This window comes from Parus major, chromosome 3 (genome assembly GCF_001522545.3).
Source record: "Parus major isolate Abel chromosome 3, Parus_major1.1, whole genome shotgun sequence".
NCBI lineage: Eukaryota > Metazoa > Chordata > Aves > Passeriformes > Paridae > Parus > Parus major.
The window spans coordinates 21528681-21546277 of NC_031770.1; the positions used below are offsets into that span (position 1 = coordinate 21528681).

At 39.6% G+C, this 17597-nt stretch overlaps 1 protein-coding gene and 1 long non-coding RNA gene across 2 annotated transcripts in view; one reads left to right on the plus strand and one right to left on the minus strand.

Annotated features, from left to right (window-relative positions):
- Positions 1-8885, plus strand: part of LOC107202453 — a 50868-nt gene extending 41983 nt beyond the window's left edge. Inside the window, exons 3-4 of the long non-coding RNA XR_001520682.3 lie at positions 4082-4284; positions 8780-8885. This is a non-coding gene — a long non-coding RNA (uncharacterized LOC107202453). The remainder of the gene's footprint in view (positions 1-4081; positions 4285-8779) is intronic.
- A 1576-nt stretch (positions 8886-10461) lies between these two features.
- On the minus strand, positions 10462-16175 carry NENF (neudesin neurotrophic factor). Its single transcript, XM_015623218.3, has 4 exons — positions 15866-16175; positions 14668-14728; positions 13158-13261; positions 10462-12582 (listed from the first exon to the last, which is right to left on the minus strand). Exons 1-4 carry the CDS (start codon positions 16034-16036, stop codon positions 12406-12408), a joined length of 513 nt encoding a protein of 170 aa, XP_015478704.1. The 5' UTR covers positions 16037-16175; the 3' UTR covers positions 10462-12405.
- Between the last annotated feature and the right edge of the window lie 1422 nt (positions 16176-17597).

Sequence of the window (17597 nt, forward strand, 5' to 3'; positions counted from 1 at the left end):
TTGTTATCTTAGACTGGCAGTGAAACCCCTGGAGATCTATTTAATTATGTAAATTAGCATGAAATTAGAAAATTATGTTTACTTTGAATTTTGGGGGGGGATGCTTGGGTTTTTCCCCTTGAAAAATCAAGAATAAGCATCATCAAAACATATGGTTTGTTTCTATAGCTTTTAGCTAGATTTAGCAACTGCTTCAGGTTCATAAGTAGTTAGTTATCTCATCTGTATCTTGCAGCAATATTTATCAAAACTCCCTGTAGTGTGGATGTTTTAATATTCTTCAAAAGGAGGAATGAAGGGAAAGGAATAATAATGTACACAGATGTACAGTGAAGTACAGAGCTTTGAAGTTCCAAAGTTGGAGTTTTTTTTAACCAAAAGCAAGTGTCCATTTAAGTCTAGAATTAAGGAAGAAAAGTGGATATGTAACTACAGAGAGGTACTTTTTTGGTGCTTAGTCTAAATAATGTAAAATATATAGATTTTTGAGCAGTATAGAAAACATGAAAGTTGATAAAGTAGGAGGTTACTGTGGTCTGGGGAAAAGAGGAAGGATTCTAATAGTGAAATTCAGCATAGCTCAGTTGGAGCTCTGTATTTCTATTAATGTACACTAGTTGAAAATTGGTTTATGATTTCAAGTTGCATAGAAACAGAGCAAACAAACAAAAAAGTACTGTTATGAAAGCATCCATCTAGGAAAACATTTGGGGAAGAAAATTAAAGTGAAAACAGCACTCTTTCTAAATTAAATTTACTACTGCTTTTAATAAAGTTTCTTAGTAGGGAGTTCCTGAAAAATGTGGACTGAAATGTGAAGCAAACTATCAATGCTCTTTTAGCTGCCTTGATGGTATATTTACAAGAAAAAATTTATTTTTTTTTTTTTTTTCATTACTTCTAAAGAAGCTTTCTAGAGAAAAAATAAATGCTTCATAACCACCTGGAGGAGCATTTGTTATGATTGTTTCCAACGGAGCAGCTTAAGAGTTTTATAAATATCAAAGTTAATAAGCTCCTAGAAACAAGGAAAATGGCCTGTAGGTGATTTCTACTTATACAGAAACAGCTCCTCTCTGAACTGCAGTCTTCCCTGAACTTTCTCTCCAGGCCTGTTGCCTATTACTGTGCTGTCCTGTTCCTACTTCTTTTAGCTGTTTTGAATCAACAGTGGGTAGATCATTATATGAAATGTACTTGAGGGTGAGACATGATCTCACAAATTACAGAAAATAAACAATATTAAGTGTAGCTTGTGGCTATAGGCAGATCAGAGCAGCCTAATGGGAACACACTGGCTTTTTGAAAATGAAACAGCTATGCAATATTGCCATAAAGCCATAGTTATTACTGGATTTGAAGAAGAGAAAATCTTTCAAAAAGGGGCTTCCAGAAAGATGTCTGAGAAATATTTTTGTTTTCCTGTACTGAGTTGCTATTTGGTATGCACTAGGAGATGCTTCTCCTTTATTTTTTCTGCTTTTCCTCCCCCTCCTTGGTGTTAAGGCACTTAATTGATAACTTTTACTAAAAATATAAAATTATTGTTTTCTGCATAAACAGGATAATATGTATATGCCTCACAATGGTCACACTTGGAATAAGAGCTCCTTCCTCTCCTTAAAGGTGCAGGAAAACCTTATCATTATTACACAGCTCACAGAATCATGCTTAGGAAAGGATGTGCAGTATGACAGGACGTGCTAGAAAATTGGGTCTTCCTGTTGGGATTTCATGACAGGCTTTGAGTCCTGAGGGGCTTTCTGCTGCCAAAGCCTTAAAGCAGCCTAAAGGCAGCAGAGTTGATTTTACAGAAGGCAGCAGGAGGCTGAAACAAGACTGAGCAATGCTGGTTATTGCACAGGAAGAGTCTGGGGCTCTCTCCATCAGGGTTGAGCTGGTTCCACCCAGGAAAGGCAGGTGAATTGTGATTTAGTTCAAAATACAATCCACATTTAGGATGCCTATTAGATACAAATTAAAAGGGCCTTGCTCTATTCTTATTTACTGTTCCATGCTTTGGTAATTTCAGTCTGTGTGTAGACAACAGTTCATCATGTTAGATATTCGTATTTCACATTCCTCATGTTTCCTAAATTCTTTGTGGGTGGGGAAAAAACATTCATAAAGTTGTGGCAAGTTTCAGAAGTCTGTTACCTGAAGTTTTACTTAGGGGCTTTTACACAAACCTTTATTTTTGAAAGCTAACTCTGGAAGTACATTGTTGCTATTAGCACCCCTGGGGGACTGGCTCCCTCTAGAAAATAAATGTATGCTTCCATAGCAAAGATGATGTTGTAGTCTTGATTGAAGAGTGAGCTCTTAATTCCCTCAACCACTGTTTTTTAAGAAATCCACCCCTGATTCTTTGTTGCAAGGTATATAATAAAATAAGGAAAAACATTTTTCCTTCTTCAGGCAGCAAGTAAGCCTCTCCCTCCTTCTGTCCATTCAGCTGCAGTTGAACAGAAACCATCACAGGGACTTAAAGGGAGAAATATAATCAAATATATATTTATTATAATCACTATGTGCAATATAAAATAATACTTAATTCCCAATAGTTCACTCTAAAGCATGTGTTTCTTCTTTCCCCATTTCACTAGTCTGAAATAACAAGGCAGGAACCAGCTACATAGTGAAGCTGGCTCTGGACTTCTCTCACTCTGCTGTGGCGGTCAACATCAAAATTTCTACTACATCTCTCTCCCTTGATTGTGAGGGTCCTTCTCCCCTTTCACTCTTTTTATCACTGATTCCTCCCTCCTCCTCGTGTCACTCTTGTTTTCTTGATTCTCCAAGAGTTTTTCAGTTTGTCCCACACCAGCAGGATGGAGTCCTACTGTATATTTTGTTCTGCCTGACTGGGGAAGCTGAAACTTAGCATCCCTTAGACTTCTCCAAGTTGCTGTGTGTAATTGAATTGTCTGGAGTGCTAATCATCATTGGATAATTCTGGCATTCTTGATGCAAAAATATGTACATTAAAATAATAACATAATTACAGAATTTGCTTTTAGCATGAATATATTTCTATTTAGTGACACTGAAATTATTTGCTACTCTCAATGTTTATATATTGTTTTGGCAGATATGCAGTGGGTTATGAATAATTTTAAGGTGGTACAGTTTATTCCATGCCGCTTAAAAGCAAGGATTTTCCCCCTCCCCTTTTACCCCATCACATTTTATTATTAATGGACACATTTGAATTGTCAGTTTTCCCAAAACCTCGGTGTATTGGCTGGAATGATCAGATTAATTGCTTAACCATGTCATCACTAACCAGGCACACTGAACATGCTCTTCTTCTTGCTTTATCTCTTCCCTAGCAGTTCTTCTACTGTTTTGTTTGGTTTTTTTTTTTTTAAATCCTGTTAGCTTAAATATAAGAAGTGCAAGCCAAAATAGCCAGTACTCTGGAAGTGCAGGCTTCCAGGAGCTGTGTGGGCTAAGAGTAAACTTTCGACTTTGTCTGGAGGCAGGATGCTAAGGCAGCTCAGCTGGCAGCTTAATGGTGATTGTCATGAATATTAAATGACAGAACCAAAACAAAACTCCCAGAGAGACACTTATGCACAAATCTTACATAGCAACACAGCCAGCTCAGACAGCTGGCTCTCTGTAGGCTTTCTTGAAAGAAAACAGTGCTGAGGCGTATTAGGATGATTTTTATAAACCGGAAAGCAAATTTGTGATGCATTGTTTGAAAGATAGAGGCCTTAATGATTTATAGCTTGAGGCAAAAATCTGTTTCCTGAAGTAGATAAATAACAGGTAAATTATATCTATGCTGGCTCTCCCTTGGATTAAATGCTTTGTAATATTTTTTGGTTTTGTGCTGTCTGAAAATCTGTTAACAAATATGTAAGAGCCTTACTGTTAAAAGTTCATACCAACTCTCTGGTGTGCAGGTATAGTCTCGCTTTTCCCTCTGAAGTTCTTCTAATCCCTTTTTTGTTTCGATTCGTTTTTTTTGTTTGGGTTGGGTTTTTTCTCTAAAAAAAACAAAACACCACATTGCAGGGTACAGAATAATGAACTACATCTGAGTTTGTTTCTGTTTTGTGATTTGTCCCAGACAGGGTAAGGACTTCCTATTCACAAAGTACCTCCTTTGGCTCCTGTGGTGTAAAGCTACATGTACCTCCGGCTACATGGAAAATACTGCAAAATAATTAAAATTCAAGAAGCCTGGATTTATTTGAAGTAACACCAACAGAGATTTGGGATGACTCCATTAACAGCACTGCAGTCATGCTGTTACTAAAAGGATATCTAAAGGTGAGGCATTCTCCAGGGCCTAGACAGTAATCTTGGTTACATTTTTAAGTGGGGATCAGATCCTTGCACATACCTTCCTTGTCTTTCATGGTTATTTAAATTTAGACTGACTTAATATGTGGTTCAATGATTTCCATACTCCAAAAGGAATGAATTGAAATAACAGAGTAGGTTTCCTCAGATAACTGAGGAAATGCGTGTAGGCATGATCCATTTTGTGGTGTTATTCTGAGTATAAAAAGATAAAGTAAATCTAAACTATTTTTAGGTGCAACGAGTCAGTCTAAATGAGTTGATGGAAAAATATATAAATGAAAGGCCAGTCCAGTTAGAGGAAGTTATGGAGAGTAATGCTTTTATATAAACATTCTACAGAATTCATTTGGCTTTTCAAACTCTGCCTATAAATCAAGAAGTGCTTTCCAGTAGCTCATGGAAACCTCTCAAGTCACATGGTGCTAGCTATCTACTTTTAGTTCAATTCCACTGAAAGCAGAATATTTTTATACATATTTAAAATAGAATTTTAAAAGTATTTATGTAAATGATTAATGCAGGTATTCCATTGATTATTATGTGACTACCAGCAGTGTGCACAATGAAAAATACAAATGGCCAGCAGATTCCCAGCTGTGAAGAAAACACATTCAGTGAGATGATTTTCCAGCTAGTACCAAGAAAACCTCTGATTTATTTCTGCTGTTCTTAAGTCAAACAGCCTAGTGGAGGGGGTTTTTTAAGGATAACACAACCCAGATACATTTCAAAGACTTAGACTAGCTTGTATTCATGTTTTCACAGTACCATGAGGAATTTACACACACTGCCTCCAACAGGCCTTGCAATAAAATGAGCTAGAGTGTTGTAGGATAGTGGTTTGTAACTATTTTCCTATGTATTGAAGCTTCCCATAAATATCAACACAGGGTAAAACCATATTCCCTTCAGCTGAAAGATGAAGCACCACAAAGTGATACCTCTTTGGAGTGAGGAAAGTAGAGTTCCATAAAGTAGCATTCTTAATGCTATAACCATCTTGGAGTCCCACCAGCCCAGATGTCCAGCCAACATTGCCTTCCTCAAGAGGCTAGAAGTCACAGCAGGGACAAAAGTCACAAGGAATTCAAGGAAAACACCAGCTCATTTAGCAGCTAGGAAGCCTATCATTAAGGATGGCAAAGCTGTAGTGAAACTGAGAACTGCACCTTTCAGTGTCCCAGGTCACATTTTCATTGGCTAAACTCCAGCCTTCTTTCTTAAACTGCAGTGGGCATCATTTAAAGACAAAATGGGAAAAATTGATAAGTCATGGACTGAACAGCAGCAGTGTGATTTTCCATGAATTCAGGCACCTGCAAAGTATCAAAGCCAAAGGCATATTTTTGGAAAATGAGACTGAAGTTGTCAAGCAAGGAGCCAGCACTATGAGCTGTTTAGTTCATGCTGATTTCCCCAGAACTGTATCCAAGGAGGATGTCACACTTTTCTCAAGTTCAGCCTTATCTCTGAGAGCATCAGCAAGTTTCCCCTCTTCTGAAAGAGAACTCTCCTGTGATTTATTTATAATCTCCTGCTTCTTCTTGTACGTAGAGTTTCACTCCCCTTCCTTTGCTCTGCCTCACATCATTATATTCCATTGATACACTGCTGCTCCACATCTGAACCTTTCAGCAGCCTGTTTTCTCCCAGCTGCAAGAGATGCTAAACTCAAAGGAGACCACTCAGAGGAATTGAGGGAAGGATGTTAGGGACATTAATAATACTTAATGCATAGAATCACAGAGGCTCAGCCCATACCAAATACCCCAGCTAAACTCATGTTCTTAAAATCCTCTCAAGTTCACTAAAATTGATAGGCTGGTCTTTTACCCACATTAATACTGAGAGTTTTTCGATATCCCTACCAGCTAATTTCTGCCTATCATTTTTGTTGTGTCAGGATGTTATTTATGACCTGTTCAGTTTAAGAAATGCAACATGTTTTAATAGACTGTAAGACTGTTGTCTGTCTAAATTGCTGGATCTGTCTGCTGTGTATTTGAGGTGCATGTGTAGATTTGTCTTTGTGTGATATGAAAATACTTCACAAATGCCTTGAAAGTCCTACTGCCCTATTCTTCAAAAGTCTTGCATCTATTTTAAAGTATGGGGCACAGTTAAACAATAAATAAGAAAAAATCCTTGAAATGCCTGAGCACTTCCAAAACATGTTATCTGAAAATGTAATCTCAATTTAAACATGTAATATCTTTCATTAACCAATTTTGCCTTAAGTCTACTTAGGTGTGCAGCACAGTTCGGAATGAATACTTTACTTTTTTGTGGAATGATATTTGTTCTTATTAGTAAATTTTTTTAGAAGTTTTGCTCAGACTTCAAAAATTAATAAGGGGATAAATGTAATGAATAATTTTGAATTTACCTGGGTTTTTATCTGCAGTGTAAAATAAAGGCTATGGAGCCACAGCCCCCAACAAGGCAAATAACCTTCCTAGGATACTCTTGATCTGCCTGTGGCTGTTTTGAACCAGTTATCAATTTAATCTATAAAGTTATCCTCTAGGCAGTGAATTGCTTGGTAACTAAGTTCTGTGTATCTGACACAAATGATTTTAGAATCCCTGCAAAGCAGCACAGAACAAGGCACGAGGAAGTTTTCAGCCATCATCTAATTCTGTCTGCCCAAACTGGCTGAAACAAGTGCTACCTTTAAAGATTTTTTTTTTCATTCAAAGATTCTGTTGACTACAGAAGTTGGGTGAAAGCTCTAAGTTTCAGCTCTGCATTCAGACAGTCCTACTAGCTAAGTCCTGGCTTAATTCAGTTCATGTGTTTGACTCTTTGTACACCACTATCTGAGTTGTCATAATCTTTAAAGCCCCAGGGGATACACAAAGTAGATTAAATTTTTCACAATGTAAGGGTTTAGATTCAAGTCTTTTTCAAGGCTTTATCTTTGCACAGTATGGGAAAACTTTCAGCAAAATCTGGAAGGTAAACTATAGACCCTGGGGCAGTGATTTCTTTTCCTCTTTCAGAGAAGTTTCTTTAATTAGAGGGAAAGTTAGGTCATATTTTGATTTCTCTTGGCTGGCTTATCTCCAAGATGGCCTGTACCCAGTTTCTTCTAAACTTTTCACTTCTCAGAAGGATAATATCTCATGTCAGAATGATAAAGAGTCATGTCAAGAAGTACTGCAGAACATGGTAAGCTGAACATTCATCAAGAGTACAAAATTTCTGATGGCAACAGCTACAAAAAACTTACAGGAAACATTAAAAGAAATTGTTTATTCAAGTGTGTTTCCTGTGGCTCTGCAATTCATCCAGGTGCACAAGCTCTATTTTTCACAGAACATTAATCTCGGTTTCTCTTAGTTTAGATTTCTCATCAAGAGATTACCCAAGCCAAGATTTAAGTCTAAGTTTTGTAAACAAGTAAATCAGGACTCACACTTTCTGTTGAACAGAAAAAAAAAAGCTAAACCAGAAGGTGTTATGTAAAGCCTAAGAGATGGATAGGGGTACAAGTTTACATTGTTATCATTGGCTATATTTGACAGAAGCAAAAATAGGAAGCACTGCTATCAGACCTGCTCTGCCAGATCTACCTTGCCAGTATAAATTGTCCCAGTAGCACACTAAGATAAATTCTCATTTCCCATCCATTGTGTTTTCTGGGTTAAGAGTTTTTTTGGACATACCAAGGTCAAAATAATGCCTATGCTGTTAAGAATACTTCTAGCAGTGATGCCCACCTATCATACATCCAGGTCTTTGACACTCTGACTGAATATAGAGGGGGAAAAAAAATCACCCTTTGATATAGCACTGATTTTTCTACCAAAGCAGACAGATACATTGTAAATTATAATAGTCTGAACTGGCACTCACAGACAGAGCTCTGAGTGAAGTGCTATAAATCTAAAAATTTAGTGATTTTTTGTTTATTTCAAAGCATTCACAGACAAGTGCTAGTTTGTTTGAAAATTGCTATTCTGTATACCATGTATACCAGGTTATAGGTTCATCTGCGTTTTTGTGAATATTACTTATGGGGCACAGATTTGTCATATAAATGCATGGACAGGAAAACATTAGGCAAAGGAATAAATGTGGATGATATGTGACAAAGTGTGTGATTGACATCACTTATGTCAGTTCTGGGATTTCAAGATGTCCAGTGTTCATCTGAAAATATGCAAATACTAATCAGAGCTGCTTAGCACATCTTCCTGATGTGCAGCTGAATCCTTCTGAATGGCAGCTTTTTCATTCACAGAAGTAGTCAGATTTTTTTTCACTTTTTCCTTTCAGTTCAACCAGATTAGCTGAAAAATTAGCATTGGGTTTCCTAAGTGCATCTTTCCACATCTCTTCCATTTTCTCTTGAGCAAATGCAAATTACATTGAGCCCATTTCACATACATATATTAAGCTATAAGAGACAGAATACATATGTGGAAGTCATCTAACAATTTTTCTTGTTCTACAGGTTCTTGGGGGTCTTACAAGGGAAAACTACAGTGATTTAACATCTTTCCAAGCTATCATTTGTTTGATGTAGTGACTTAATAGTGATTTTGAAACAACAATAAAAGGAGTTGATTTACAAACTGTTTTGAGGCTTCTTCCATTCTAAAGCACCATCCTTTTTATTTTTTTACTTTTTATTTTTACTGAAACATGGAAGTCTAGCAGGTCTGACAAGAGCAGTCTGAACTGTGATCCCACTTTGATTCCTATGCTGATGTTGCAATGAATTCACTGCCAGTGGTACCATCAGACCACAAAGTTAATAGCCTAAGCTGCAGTTTTCAAAGAACCACAAGGTCTTTTCTGCAGAAGAAAACTAACACAAAACCTGATTTAAGTCAATGAAAGACTCATGTTCTGGCAAAGGGCTACAAAAAATTGTGTCTATATACACACTATGAAAAGAAATAATTTTATGTTTTATCCTAAATTCTTGGAAAAATCTCAGCTGCTCAGTCTGCAGGATTCAGAGCACCTGCATTCCAGCAGGTGGTCTTGTTTAGATTAGGATGCAGTAACTAATAACACATTCTTAGGAGGATTTCTCTTCACTGCACTCTCTACAACTGCAAAAAAAAAAAAATAAATAAAGAGAATACTTTGATTTGCATTTCATAAACCCTTTACTGATTTTTTGTTGCTTACATTTGCAGTCCTAATGCTTCAGTTGCTAATAAGAGAAATCCTTCTTAAGGTAGGGATGATAGAATTTATCCTGTCACAAATGTGTTAGGGTCAAAGTGAGGGACTATTGAAAAAGAGTGCCAGGTGGAAAATACCAACTGAGATTATGCATCCTGTAGGTAAGTGAACCCATCTGATAATTCTTAACATTCTGAAGAGTAAACTATTATTAAATACTAAAGGAAGGCAATTCTTGGTGCAGCAATTCATTAAAACCTTAGACCTAAGTTAGCAAGATGCATGTTGGAAACACACAGCCAAAAAAAATGGCATTTGCAATGTTATCTGGAAGCAGTAAACAAATTGAAAAGAAATTCTAGACTCTCCAAAGGAGGTGTGGAGTAGGAGGGCTACAATAGGGCTTTGCACAGCTTGCTTGTTTTGAGTGCAATTTATAGATCATGAGGGCACCTGTTATGCTGGAATAATACAGAGGTCAGGGAAATGCAGCTGCCTGAACAAAGCAGCCATAGCTGCTTTAAAGCAAAATCAATTTCAGGCCATTGGCAAGTAAAACAGCCTTAGACATAAAATAGTGTTGTTGAACTAACACTAAAAGAAATACTGTGGTACTGTGAATGCATTTTTAAGAAGCAGTCAGTGAAAAAGCGTTAAGGATGTGTCCACTTAAAGCCTTGTTGTTTTAACAATTCTATTGAGTGAAGTAGCCTAAGTGAAATAGCCTAGGAGGTCATTAAATGTGAGACCTTCAGTTTCCAAATGGAAATAAAACCAAAAAGGAGATGTTTTGCATTCTAAAGTGTACTCAGTTGTGAAAACCTTGTCTTTAATAACAGAAAGGAAGGACAAAAGCATCACAGACAGGGTGAAAGCAGGTTGGATTTATGAGGATCTTGCATTACAGGAGGGGGTTTTACATCACCATTTCTTGTTGCAACAGGAGCACCTCCTCACTGAAAAGAACCTGAAATTCAGTACAAGCAAAAGCTGAGTTACCTGCTTGGACATCAGCAAAGGTGATTTCATAGGGAGAACAGGGAAAGCAGGGAAAGAACAGGAACACTGAGCCTCTCAGCAGTGATGAGCTGCAACTGAGCTAGAAGGGGTTTTTTTTGAAATGCAGTTGGATATCATGATCCTAGATGAAGCAAAGACTTCTGCAGTAATCACAGCAGAACAACTACTGAAGCTGCCCCATCAGGAAGTATGCAAGGAAAGGAGAAGAGAAAAAAAAAAAAGTAGGCAATGAAGTATTATTTGTGAAATGTTGGCAACCAACCAACCCCCAAACCCACATGCATTCCCACAAAGACAACAGGTATCATCAAGGAGCTAACTCCCAACTGCTGGTCTCTAATCAGAAGGTGAGCAGTAATAATAATAAGCACTAATACAAAAATAATTATCTGAAGCAATAGTAATTTCTTAGATGCTGATTTATTTTTTCTACTCAATGCACCATCCAACAGTGGAAGGGCCCATGGAGTCCCTCCTGCAAACAAAGTGGTCTAATAGTGAGACACAAAACAAATCTAGAATAACATCTATTTCTAGATGTAACATTGTGAAAGAATGGGCAAATACAATTTGCAGCTTTTAGAAACAGCTTTTCTAGTTATTCAACTGACAGGCAGCTGTCCCCTGCAAACTAGGAGGTGGAGAATCAACTCATAAAATCTTCCCTTCATAGAAAGTTACCAAAATGCTTAAGAAATTGAACAATAATACACAATCATATTTTTATTATATCTGTATTATTAATACAGAATTAGAAGCAGCTGCTTTGTTTTTCCCATAGCAATCAAAATGGTGACAGATAAATCCACATATGGGACAATTCACATTCTACTTAAGTTAGTGAAAGTCTGGGATTAGCAGCAACTTATACAGCTCCGGCTTTTACAGTCCTCTTGTTGCTGAAAGACTGCCAGGAAAATGCCATAAAGAGGTCTGCTTTCACCCTGCAGGACCTGCAGTTCTGCATCACGTTAAGAGGAAGAGGAACATGGCATTGCACACTTCATTAAAACAGCAGTGAAGAAGCCAGGGTAAGAACAAAGAAAAACTAAGAGACAAAAAAAAGAGAGCTGAAAATGTTAATATAAAAATGCTAACAACATCTACAGGACACTAAACAGCCATAATAAACTCATGCTGTAAGAGTATGTCTCAAACTGTGGGCTACAATTTCCTCTTTTTGTCAGAGAAAGATTGGAGGAAGGTAGAAGGAAATCACCATAATCTAATATAGATGACATCTTTGGTAATTATTTTTAAAAAGTAAAGTGTCCTTTATCCAAACCTAACATAATAGTCTTATTTAAAATGTCACAGTAGTCCTCATAGGGGAAAAATATTTATTTTTCTCAGTTTACAGCTCTAGGCTTTGCAGAAATACTTCACAGTAACTGCATTTGAAGAGACTGAGAGCTTTTATATCCAGTATTCTCAAAACCCATCAAATATTAAACCCCAGAATGCTTTTTCAAATGTAAGCTTCTATTGCACCTGTCTGTACTCGTGATACCTACATTCACATGAAGCACAGAGAATTGATGTTAGCTTGTCCAAATAATTCATTTACACTTTTCCAAGGAGTCGGAAACAACCTGGGATTTACAAAACTACCAGTCATGTTTCAACTATTAAAAGCTTTCTTCTCTCTTCTAAGGAATGTAATTTTACATTATACACTTCTTAACAGAGAAACCCTGGCAGAAAGAACTTGCAGGTTAAATAATTCCCAGTAATCAGCCCAGGTGTATGACACTACTACAGATCTGTTTGTTTCCTCTATGCTATGTATATACACACACACATTTTCTGAGCAGAGAACTGACTCGTGACAACTAACTGTAGTAATGAACTCCACAACACAGGGAATTAATTTAATATTCTATTGTGCCTCTCCCCAAGCATTCTCTAAATAGAAAATGTTCCTCAAAACTCATCTTTAATGCTGAAATGTGGCTGATCTTCAGGCTTAAAGTCCAGATTGGGGCTGCCATCCTCATTCAGAATTCGCCGAGAAGTATAGCCAACAATTGGATATTTGGCTTTGTAAACATTATTGAAGATGTCATCCAGGGACTTCAGTTCCTCCTCTGTGAGTCCTGTCTAAAGGAAATAGGGAAATGAAATCCTGTCTCAAAGACATAAAAGTAGAGGTATTTACATGTTTTTGGTTTTTTTAATGATGACTGTAAAACTTAGGGTCAGCTTTTGGGTTTACAGTGCAGAGCATGATGAACAAAATTGATAGTACAGCCAGTAATTGTATTTTTTCCATTCAAATTCAGCCTTGACAAAACTTTAAGGTACTCAGGTCAAACAAGCAACAACCCACCATCAGAGCTAGCATTTACTGCCCTGTCAGGATACACCAAACCAATTGGCAAAGAAAGAGATTAACTGTCTTTGTGAGCATCTTTTTAAACAGCAGGTGATTTCGCTTTTACATGCTCACAGAAGTTGTATTGTTTCCACAAATGAAGAACTTTTCTCCTGAAGGCTGTTAGCACCTTTCATGACCAGTAAATATATTTTATGTATCTAAAGAGAACGAATGCATTTTGAATTTAAATATGTGAATCAACTTACATAAATAAAAACAATTTTAAATCATCACTCATCATCTTGCATAATAATAAAAATTTGCAAAGTGAAGTTAAACTGATGGCCCATCTTCTTACTGTGTCATGTGTAAGATCTGCTGGATCCAGAGACATCTTTGCAACTCCTCTTGTTGAGTCTTTTCCAACCAAAGCATTGTATGGGGCTCCTTTTCCATAAAATTCTGTCAGATTAAAAATTTAAAGATGCAGTGATGGTCTGACAATGTACAGGGTATATTCAGCCTCTGTCCTTCACCAGCCTGTGAACTGAAAGCAACAACTCAAGTCTAAGACTTCTTTCCAGAACTGACTTTGGATTTCCTACTTTTTAGGCTTATACAGCTGTTGAACTCCCTATATTGCACTTTTAAAATTCTATTACTTAGGGAGTTGTGCTTTACATTCTCATGAGGTGTTTGTAAACTCCAGAATTTAAAAGCCTTGTCTAATTTAGGATTTGAAGATCAACCAACCCAACATGTATACCCAGACAAGGTTAGTACAAACACAGTAACAAGCCATTAGCTTACTTATGACATCAAGGCAAGTGCCTCAGACCTAAGACCTTCATGGGTCCCTTCAAACTTTTTATAGCAAATCTGGATTAAGTAGCAGGAGTTCAAATTAAAACATTTGCAGTTCTCAGGGAGGGCACAGACAGCAAGGGGTGTGAACACCTTGCACAGAAGGAAAAGATGCATTGGCTGTAGTCACCCATTCCTCACACAGGGCATCAATTGACAGTGGTGTCAGACTGACTGCTGCTGGCAATCAGTTATCCTATAGGCAAAACCCTCCTACCTTTTCTCTGAACCCTTTCCCATAGGCAGCACCACATAACATAGACTCCTTCCCCTCCTCAGTCTTTCTTCTGCAGGACCAGCTAACTCCTTCATGTCCCTTACACAGCCACCTAAACCTGTCTGTCCCCATATAGCATCTTGCTTTTTCTGTCCCTTGCACAGCCACATGACTCTGCCTCCTCACAACACAACCAGCAAGCTCCAACTCCCTCTCAACCAGCTAACCCACTCTTTTATAACACCCATGTTCACTGTGACCCATTACGGGCAGGGTTGTTCCCACTCTTTGGTAATTAATACAGCTACAATTCATTGGGGGAGATTGCCTTCAGCACTATCCCTATTCTCTTACAAACTGTCCTCCCACAAAGATGCAGCTGCTGCAGTGTTGATATTGTACAGTGGGCACATCTACATTAGCTTTGATCTGCTCAGTTCAGGGCAATAAAATCGAAGCTGTAGCTTCCATGTGGCGTGGTCACATATATGGCAAGGACTCAGCGATCTGGGAAGTGTCTTCCAGTTTTCCTCAGCAGTGCCCAAGCTACCTGGACAGTGCTGGCTTGTCCGTCTGATTCGGTGATCTCAGACCAGTGTTAAGTTCTAGACAAAAGCTCAGTAGGGAAACTGTCAGAAGAGGAAAATCAAGCTTTTTAGAAGAGGAAAAAGTGTATCTTTTTGTTGCAGTTGAACTGCAGGCTTCCAACACAGGGGGAATATTTAAAAATAAATGACTGAATAAGAACACAAAAGCAAAGCAGACAGCAGAGAAGAAACACACTAACCTTTTCCAGAGGTGACATCAAATACTACTCCCTTCACTGCCAGGTAGATGGGCTGTCCTTCCTGGAGAGAAAGCCACCAATACATCCTCAGCACTTAAGCACAGGCAAAATGCAGTTAGTTTTAGCTGTGAAATCCACAAGCTCTCAGGACACAAGTTCTTTGTTGTATGTTTACTCTTGTTATACCACCATACACATACCTTCTCTGGACATTCCTTGCTTGTGCTTTAAACTGCCCCTAATATTCTTTGAGGATTTAACCATCAGAAATGAGAGAATCTTTTTAATCTAAACAGCATGACCATGGAAGACATGGAAGACCTTTTTGCAAGTCACCTTTTGTTTGCACATTAGTCTGTTTGAACATTGTCAACCTTTCTATTCCTAACGCAGATGGATATTGCTCAAAATAAAAGGGCATGTGGCCAACAGCATTGATTAGGAAACAAATATAAATAATACATAAACACACCTAAATCTGATCTGGTGATATCTGTTTTACTTAATAAACCAATGCTTCTGCTTTGTGTTTTATACATAAGGTGTAATTTTAGTCAGACATTGGTTAGTGTTTTTAAAGTATCTAGAGAAGACCCTGAGAAGGTCAGACAGCAAGTATTTCAAAAGAGAAGCAGATGTGTATCAATACAGGACTCAATAGTTTTGACTCTGGAGTAGTGCTGAGGCTTCTGAATCACAGTAAGCTAAACACTCCTGAATTAAAACCACCTTGTTATTTTGATAATCTTGGGGTTTAAAAAAAAAAAAAAAAAAAAAAAAAAAGTACATGGTTTAATGAATTACTGAGAGAAGAAATTAACTTTGGCTCCAGCTCATGATAATCTGAAATTATCGGGCAGGAGCAGCTTGCCAAGCAGGGAGCCAGTAAAATGGGCACATGGCACCCAATTATCTAATTGTGTGTGTGCAGCATCAACCCCGGCAGCTGCCAGCCGGACCGAGGGGCAGAGGCTGGAGCACACGGGTGCCTGCAAACTTCACACAGGCTGCTGCCCAAGAAGCAAGAGATGCCCAGAAGGACAGGGAGACAGGGATCGCGGGGCAGCACAGCAGCAGAACACGAGAAACCCGAGCTTCACGGCGGTTCCAGGGCGCCGAGCGCCAGGGCAGGCGGCAGCGTCAGGGTGCGCGGGCCCGGCCCGGCCCGGCCTCGGCGCAGAGCCCGGCCCGGCCCTACCTGGTGCCCGTCGTATCTGGCCAGCTCGGGCTCGGTGAAGAGCCGAACGGGGGCCTCGGCAGGCGGCTTGAAGCGCAGCTCGGGCTCGGCGCTGGCGGCAGGCAGCAGCAGGAGCGGCAGCAGCCGGAGCAGCAGGCAGGGCAGAGGGCCCCGGGCCGAAGAGCCCGCCATGCCGCGGAGCGCGCACCGCCCCCGGCCTGCGGCCCGGCCTGAGGCCCGCGGAGGGAGCGGGGTGGGACCGCAGTTAAGGGAACAGAACAGCCGCGAACGATCGCACGGCGCTGAGGGGGATGGCGGAAAGCGCTCAGCCTGCGGAAAAGGAGGCTTGGGGGGAGCTTATCGCGCTCCACCACTGCCTGGAAAGAGGCTGAAGCCAGGTGCTGGTCTGCCTCTTCTCACGGGTAACCATCCCTAGGACAAGGGGAAATAGCCTCAGGTTGTGCCAGGGAGGTTTAGATTGGCTATTAGGGAAAACTTCTTCACAGAAAGGGTTCTCAGGGGCTGGAACAGGCTGCCCCGGGCAGTGGTGGAGTCATCATCGCTGGTGGTATTTAAAAGAAACATGGATGTGGCATCTAAGGACGGGGTTTAGAGGTTTGGACTTGGCAGCACCATAACAGACACCTCATAATAAAAGATTTCTCAATTTTCCTCCTTCTTCCCCTCTTGAAGTTTCTCTGCTAGCTGTTTTCAATGTTTATTCACAAAAACAGCTCACACAGTGCAGGCTTCGTCTTTGAGACATAAAAAACCCAGGCTTAAAAAGTTTTAGCCTAAGAATAGGCTAAATAGGAAATTTTCAGATTACGTCTTTTCCCTATGCTATAAATATGGCATGGGGGAACACTGGGGACTGTCAGAAGAATAAGCTTGATGTTTATCATTCTATATAGAATTAAGACAATTAGAAACTTTTTACAGTTCAGAAACAAATATCACATCCCTTGCTGCAGTGCTGATGAGTAAGGATCTGAAGGATATAACGCCTGGATGTTTGATCCTGCAGCACTCTTCCTAATTTCAGTGCTGTAATTCAAATGTACAATAGGATTGTTATTGCTAAAGGACTTCAAATATTGGTTATTATATTACTAGGCGTGGGCCTTAGGTAGAGGGAAATGATCTACTCAGCAGGGACTCCCTTACAAAGTTGCATCTCAATGCAAAAAAAATGTTGCACATGCTTTTTCTTGATGATGAAACATTGACAATTACTTCCACGCTGGGGAAGAAAAAAACCAAAAACAACAACAACAAAAAATAAGCTGTGTAGGTATTTGTGGCCACGTGGCTCGTGAATCAGCCCTTACATGGTTTTGGTTTTTATTTTCCTGCAGTGCCCCAGTGCTGCGGGCACAGCGTGGGTGGGTCAGCCCAGGAGTCCTGCAGGAGCTCTGTCTGCTGGTCAAGCACGCCTGGGTTCCGGTGTTCCGATAACAAAAAATAAAAATAAAAATTAAAAGGGTAATATTTTGTGCAGCTTGGAGGGAGCCGGCTTTCCCAGTCTGGCTCGTGCTTGTGTTAGCAGAGTCTGCGTTGCGAAGCAGAAAAGCCTCGTCTCTCCATGAGTACCTCTCAGGAGGGAGAGATGTTCACACAAACCTCCCCAAAAGCCCCTTTCGAGCAGCCGGAAGGCAGCGCCGTGCCCGGACTACGTCTCCCGGCAGCCCCGGCAAGGGGCGGGCACCGGCCGGGGACGGGAAGGGCCGGGGCGGGCGGCTCGGGGGTCCCG